At 39.7% G+C, this 8,155-nt stretch overlaps 1 protein-coding gene across 1 annotated transcript; it reads right to left on the bottom strand.

Moving 5' to 3' along the window:
- Positions 1 to 251: 251 nt before the first annotated feature.
- Positions 252 to 1,544, bottom strand: LOC132346523 (craniofacial development protein 2-like; the record flags this gene model as incomplete). The annotated part of the gene is given in 1 exon segment (XM_059891600.1): positions 252 to 1,544. A coding segment is annotated over 1 exon segment (1,113 nt), but the record flags the coding sequence as incomplete, so codon positions are not given.
- Positions 1,545 to 8,155: the final 6,611 nt, after the last annotated feature.

Below are 8,155 nucleotides of genomic sequence, written 5' to 3'. Positions count from 1 at the left end.
AACTGGAATTCTATCACCTCCACTAGCTTTGTTCGTAGTGATATTTTCTAAGGCCCACTTGACTTCACATTCCAGGATGTCTGGCTCTAGGTCAATGATCACACCATCGTGATTATCTGGGTCGTGAAGATCTTTTTTGTACAGTTCTTCTGTGTATTCTTGCCACCTCTTCTTAATATCTTCTGCTTCTGTTAGGTCCATACCATTTCTGTCCTTTATCGAGCCCATCTTTGCATGAAATGTTCCTTTGGTATCTCTGATTTTCTTGAAGAGATCCCTAGTCTTTCCCATTCTGTTGTTTTCCTCTATTTCTTTGCATCGATTGCTGAGGAAGGCTTTCTTATCTCTTCTTGCTATTCTTTGGAACTCTGCATTCAGATGTTTATATCTTTCCTTTTCTCCTTTGCTTTTCACTTCTCTTCTTTTCATAGCTATTTGTAAGGCCTCCCCAGACAGCCATTTTGCTTTTTTGCATTTCTTTTCCATGGGGATGGTCTTGATCCTTGTCTCCTGTACAATGTCATGAACCTCATTCCATAGCTCATCAGGCACTCTATCAGATCTAGGCCCTTAAATCTATTTCTCACTTCCACTGTATAGTCATAAGGGATTTGATTTAGGTCATACCTGAATGGTCTAGTGGTTTTCCCTACTTTCTTCAATTTAAGTCTGAATTTGGCAATAAGGAGTTCATGATCTGAGCCACAGTCAGCTCCCCATCTTGTTTTTGCTGACTGTATAGAGCTTCTCCATCTTTGGCTGCAAAGAATATAATCAATCTGATTTCGGTGTTGACCATCTGGTGATGTCCATGTGTAGAGTCTTCTCTTGTGTTGTTGGAAGAGGGTGTTTGCTATGACCAGTGCATTTTCTTGGCAAAACTCTATTAGTCTTTGCCCTGCTTCATTCCGTATTCCAAGGCCAAATTTGCCTGTTACTCCTGGTGTTTCTTGACTTCCTATTTTTGCATTCCAGTCCCCTATAATGAAAAGGACATCTTTTTTGGGTATTAGTTCTAAAAGGTCTTGTAGGTCTTCATAGAACCGTTCAACTTCAGCTTCTTCAGCATTACTGGTTGGGGCATAGACTTGGATTACTGTGATATTGAATGGTTTGCCTTGGAGACGAACAGAGATCATTCTGTCATTTTTGAGATTGCATCCAAGTACTGCATTTCAGACTCTTTTGTTGACCATGATGGCCACTCCATTTCTTCTGAGGGATTCCTGCCCACAGTAGTAGACATAATGGTCATCTGAGTTAAATTCACCCATTCCAGTCCATTTCAGTTCGCTGATTCCTAGAATGTCGACATTCACTCTTGCCATCTCTTGTTTGACCACTTCCAATTTGCCTTGATTCATGGACCTGACATTCCAGGTTCCTATGCAATATTGCTCTTGACAGCATCGGACCTTGCTTCTATCACCAGTCACATCCACAGCTGGGTATTGTTTTTGCTTTGGCTCCATCCTTTCATTCTTTCTGGAGTTATTTCTCCACTGATCTCCAGTAGCATATTGGGCACCTACTGACTTGGGGAGTTCCTCCTTCAGTATCCCATCATTTTGCCTTTTCATACTGGAGTTTTCATAAAGGAGCTATCCCATGTTGAAGGTCAGGAAGGGCAGTGGTGAGGAGATACCCCTCGTCCAAGGTAAGGAGCAATGGCTGGGCTTTGCTGGAGCAGCGGTGAAGAGATACCCCACGCCCAAGGTAAGAGAAACCCAAGTAAGATGGTAGGTGTTGCAAGAGGGCATCAGAGGGCAAACACACTGAAATCATACTCACAGAAAACTAGTCAATCTAATCACACTAGGACCACAGGCTTGTCTAACTCAATGAAACTAAGCCATGCCTGTGGGGCAACCCAAGATGGGCGGGTCATGGTGAAGAGATCTGACAGAATGTGGTCCACTGGAGAAGGGAATGGCAAACCACTTCAGTATTCTTGCCTTGAGAACCCCATGAACAGTATGAAAAGGTTTTGACCCAGGAAACCTGCTATTGAGAAACTACCCTAAAGCAATCACTAGATTCAGCAGAAAGAAGTTCATCTAAGCATCATTCATGATGAGAAGCATGTTTAACAGTAGCGAGATGGCTGCGTACTGCAACGTGAGGCTGCTGCTGCTGCTGCTAAGTCACTTCAGTCATGTCCAACTCTGTGCGACCCCATAGATGGCAGCCCACCAGGCTCTCCTGTCCCTGGGATTCTCCAGGCAAGAATCCTGGAGCGGGTTGCCATTTCCTTCTCCAATGCATGAAAGTGAAAAGTGAAACGTAAGGCTAAGTACCTACAAAAACTGGATGTAGGGAATGCTTAATGATGAGAAAATATTTATTACAACTTTAAGGAAAATAAAGCTGTATGCATCAAATTGCATTTAAAATTAGACACATCAAATGAAGATTAAAGTGGAATCGCTGAAAAAGAAAAAGGAGACATAAAAGAGGAAATTAATGAAATCAACACTTGAGCTAGAAGATTGACCAAAGAAGAAAAGAGAGACGTCCGAGATTACCAAAAACAGGAGTGAAAGAGGGGCCATCATGGCCGACTCTACCAAAGTTAAAGGATTATCGGAAGTACCAAGGAAAACTCTACATCAACAAATAGACAACTAAGATGAAAAGCATACATTTCTAGAAATGCAAGTGACCAAAACGAATTCAAGAAGAAAGAGATAATATAAATATTGTAAAGAAACTGAATTAATCATTTTAAAAGTTCCCACAAAAAGTCCAGGCCTAGATGACTTCACTGGTGAAATCTACTTCACATTTAAAGAAGAAATAACAACAGTCCTTCACAAATTCTTCCAGAAACTAGAGGAGGAGGGAGTAATTTCCATCTCATTCTATGAAGCCAGAAATTCTGGGATAACAAAACTAGACAAGGACATCACAGGAAAATAAAACTATAGACCAGTATCTTTTATGAGAGTAGATGCAAAAATTCTCAAAAAATACTGGTAAAACAAATCAACTCTAAAACAACATATGAAAAATAAGTATACACCATGACCAGCTGGGAATTTTTCCAGGAATGTGAGAAAATGAATTAATGTAATACACTGTATCAATAGAATAAAACCCCTAAACCGCATGATTAATAGATACAGGGGAAAAAAAAATGCACTTGACTCTAACACACATTCATGATTAAAATTCTCACTGAATTAGTAATAGAAGGACATTTCCTCAACCTAATAAAATATCTTTAATAAACACTTACAGCTAGCAACATATTTTGTGGTAAAACAACAGGTTTCTCCTTAAAATTGGAAACAAGATGAGAATGTTCACTATTACCACTTCTATTCAGCCTTCTACTGGAGATTCTGGCCAGTGCAATTAGGCAAGAAAAAGAAATAAAAGTCATCCGGATTCAAAAGAGAAGAGCAAAATTTTCCTATTAGCAGATGACATGATTGTGTACGTAGGCATACCTAGGAGAAATTGTCAGTTCAGTGCCAGACCACCACAGCAAAGCAAATATAGAAATAAAGTGAGTCACACAATTTTTCTGGTTTCCCAGTGCATATAAAAGTTGTGTTTATACTACCCTGTAGTCTATTAATTGTGTAATAGCATTATGTCTAAAAAAAAATCATACCTTAATTAAAGAAAAACATTAAGTATTGCTAAATAACCACAATCTAAACCTTCAGTGAGTTCTCTGTTTGCAATAGTAATATCAAAGATAGTATAGTAATACCAAAAATGTGAAATTTTGGGAGAATTACCAAAATTAGTAAGTGAGCAAAAGCTGCTGGGAACCATGGTGACAATAGACTTGCTGGGTGCCGGGTTGCCACAAACCTTCAATTTGCAAAAGATACATTATCTGTGAAGGGCAATAAAATGAGGTATGCCTGCATAGAAAGTCCTAAGGAATACACCTCCCTGCCCCCACAAACACCTAGAAACAATGAACAAATTCAGCAAGGTCACAGTTTGAAGATCAATTTCCAAAAATCAGTTAAGAATCCAACAAAGAAATTCCATTTACCATGGTATAAAAAATATGCTTGCAGATAAAGTTAACTGAAGTAGTACAAGCCTTACACACCAAAAACTATGAAACTTCCCGGAGAGACACTAAAGACAAATAAATAAGAACACATCTCATGTTCATGGTTTGGAAGGCTTAATATTGGATAAATGTTGAAACTCTTCAAAATGAATTACAGATACAGTGCAATACCTATCAAAATCTCAGCAGGCAGACTTCCCTGGTGGTCCAGTGGTTAAGTATCTGACGGCTAATGCAGGGGACACAGGATTGATCCCTGGTCCAGGAAGATCCCACATGCCGTGGAGCAACAAATCCCGCGAACCACAAGTACTGAGTTCGTGTGCCTACAGCCTGTGCTCCACAAGAGAAGCCACCACAATGAGAAACCCACGGACCACAGCAAACAGTAGCTCCTGCTTTCTGCAACTAGAGAAAGCCCACATGCAGCAACCAAGACCCAGCTCAGCTAAAAAATAAAATTGGACTTCCCTGGTGGCTCAAATGACATGTAGGTAAAATCATCCTGACTTTGGGCTAAGTAAAGAGTTCTTAGATACAACACCAAAAACACAAGTGATAAAAGAAAAAACAGGCCCTGACACATTGGACTTCATCCAAAAATTAAAATCTTTTGTACTTTAAAATATATCATTAGGAAAATGAAAAGACAAACCACAGACTGTGAGAAAACTATTTGTCAATCCAGGTAAAGCACTTGTACCCAGAATATATAGCTCAATAAAAAGACAAATGACTCATTTAAAAAGAGGCCAAATATTTGAATAGACATTTCATCCAAAAAGATAAACAAATGGCTCATTAATCATTAGAGAAATGCTAATTGAAACCATTTCACAATGAGATCACACTGGATCTGATTTTAAAAACTTGCAATACTAAATGTCAACATGGCCCGTAGGAATGTATTGGGTCAGTCAAAAAGTTCTTTTGGAGTCTTTTCATTTTCACCAAGAACTTATTGAACAACATATTCACCATTCTGTTTCAGTCCCTTCTGCCATTTTTCAGGCAACTTCATAATTTCATCTTCCCAAAGTTTTTATCTTTTTGAGCAAAGAACTATTCCAAGTGACTTTTACAGTCTTCTAGGGGATTGAAACTTTTTCCGTTAAGAGAATTTTGTAAAAACCAAAATTCCTAGTGTGCAATGTCTGGTGAATATGGCAGATGAATCAGAACTTCCCAGCCAAACTCTAACAGTTTTTGCCTGGTCATCTAAGAAGCATGAGGTCTTGCATTATCCTGATGAAAGATTATGCATTTTCTGTTGATTAATTCTGGATGCTTTTCATCACATGCCACCTTCACTTGGTCTAATTGGGAGCAGTACTTGGTAGAGTTAATCATTTGGTTTTCCAGAAGGAGGTCATAATAGAGGACTCCCTTCCAATCCCACCATATACCCAGTATCATCTTCTTTGGATGAAGACTGGCCTTTGGTGAGGTTGGTGATGGTTCATTTCACTTATCCCATGATCTCTTTTATTCCACATTATTGTACGGTATTCACTTTTCAGTTCAGTTCAGTCCAGTTGCTCAGTCGTGTCTGACTCTTTGCAACCCCGTGCACTGCAGCACGCCAGGCCTCCCTGTCCATCACCAACTCCCAGAGTTCACCCAAACACATGTCCATAGAGTCGGTGATGCCATCTAACCATCTCATCCTCTGTTGTCCCCTTCTCCTCCTGCCCTCAATCTTTCCCAGCATCAGGGTCTTTTCCATTGAGTCAGCTCTTCACATCAGGTGGCCAAAGGATTGGAGTTTCAGCTTCAACATCAGTCCTTCCAATGAACACCCAGGACTGATCTCCTTTAGGATGGACTGGTTGAATCTCCTTGCAGTCTAAAGGACTCTCAAGAGTCTTCTCCAACACCACAGTTCAAAAGCATCAATTCTTCGCTGCTCAGCTTTCTTTACAGTCCAACTCTCACATCCATACATGACCACTGGAAAAACCATAGCCTTGACTAGATGGCCCTTTGTTGGCAAAGTAATGTCTCTGCTTTTTAATATGCTGTCTAGGTTGGTCATAACTTTCCTTCCAAGGAGTAAGTGTCTTTTAATTTCATGGCTGAAGTCACCATCTGCAGTGATTTTGAAGCCCAGAAAAATAAAGTCAGCCACTGTTTCCACTGTTTTCCCATCTATTCGCCATGAAGTGATGGGACCGGATGGCATGATCTTAGTTTTCTGAATGTTGAGCTTTAAGCCAACTTTTTCATTCTCCTCTTTCACTTTCATCAAGAGGCTTTTTAGTTCTTCTTCATTTTCTGCCATAAGGGTGGTGTCATCTGCATATCTGAGGTTACTGATGTTTCTCCTGGCAATCTTGATTCCAGCTTGTGTTTCTTCCAGTCCAGTGTTTCTCATGATGTTCTCTGTATATAAGTTAAATAAGCAGGGTGACAATATATAGCCTTGACGTACTCCTTTTCCTATTGGGAACCAGTCTGTTGTTCCATGTCCAGTTCTAACTGTTGCTTCCTGGCCTGCATACAGGATTCACTTTTCATTGTCCATCAAAATTTGTTTTAAAAATGGGACGTTTTCCTTACGCTTCAGTAGAGAATCACATGTGGAAATGAGGTCAAGAAGGTTTTTTTGCTTAACTTGTGTGGAATCCAAACATCAAAGTGATTAACATAATCAAGCAGGTGCAAATGATTTTCAACATTTGATTTGGATATTTTGAGTATATCGACTATCTCCCACGTGGTATACTGCTGATGGCTCTCAGTTAGTGTCTCGATTTGATTGGTTTCAACTTCAACTGGTCTATTCAACCATGGAGCATCATCCACAAGAAATCTCAAGCACGAAATTTCATGAGCCACTTCTGACGCATTGGGTCAGTCACAGCACCTTCTCCATACACGGCACAAACTTTTGCTTTGTATTTCAGTGGTGCTTTTACCTTCCTTGAAATAACAAAGCATAATATGCCCCCAAATTTTGCTTTTATCCTTTCATCTTCAGTATTAAAATGGCTACACAAAAATTCACCAATTTTGCTTATGTTTAAAAAATGCATTCTGATATAACAGCTGTCACAGCACAGTCTAACAAAATGGCTTCAAATGAAGCTAGACAGCTGTGTGCTACTAGAGCCATCTTACAGAAAAAAAAAAAAAAGAGCAAACATTTTTGTCCATCCCGTATATTCAAACTTCAAAAAAAAAAAATACAGTTTTTCAGTTTCCTAAAAAGTTAACATAATTTTACCATATAACCTAGTAATTCCCCTTTGGGAATCTACCCAACCAGGATGAAAAAAATATGACCATACAAAAAATTGTACATAAATTTTCACAGAATCTTTATTCATAATAGCCAAAAATGGAGGAAATTCAAATGATTATCAGCTGATAGATGGGTAAACAAAATGTGGTCTATTTGTACTTGGAATAATATTCAACAAAAAAGGAACAAACTACTAAAACATAGATGAACCTCAAATATTATGATAAGGGCTTTCCTGGTGGCTCAGTGGTAAAGCATACACCTGCCAATGCAGGGGACACGGATCCAAACCCTGATCCGGGAAGACCCCACGTGCCTTGGGGCAACTAAGCCTGGGCACCACAACTACGGAGTCTGCGCTCTGGATCCCAGAAGTCGCCACTACTGAAGCCCGAGCGCCCTAGAGCCCGTGCTCCACAGCAAGAGGAGCCGCCGCAGTGAGAAGCCCACGCACCAAGACTAGAGAGTGGCCCCTGCGTGTCACCACTAGAGAAAAGCCTGCACAGCAGTGAAGACTTAGCATAGCCAATATGTTATAAATAAACAAACATAAGAAAGAGTATGGGAAGATAAGCTAGATACAGAAGACGTCATGCTGTATTGTTCCATTTATGTTAAGTGTCCAGAAAGGACAAATTTATAGAGCCAATGAGCAGATCAGTGGTTGCCTGGGGCTGGAGTGGGAATGCCACTTTCTCCAGGGACTTTAGGAGAGTGCTGGATGCTTTCAGAGTCAACTGTGGTGATTGATGGTTGCATATCATTTACACAAATTTATACAAATGTAAATTTACTGAGAGTCAATTGAACTTAACACTTTAAAAATTCATTTTATTGAATTGTACACTTAAAACAGGCAACTTTTAATAAAG

The sequence above is a fragment of the Bos taurus genome, chromosome 11 (genome assembly GCF_002263795.3).
Source record: "Bos taurus isolate L1 Dominette 01449 registration number 42190680 breed Hereford chromosome 11, ARS-UCD2.0, whole genome shotgun sequence".
Lineage (NCBI taxonomy): Eukaryota > Metazoa > Chordata > Mammalia > Artiodactyla > Bovidae > Bos > Bos taurus.
The sequence above is the reverse complement of the archived record's forward strand: the minus strand, read 5'-3'. Positions and strand labels throughout refer to the sequence as shown.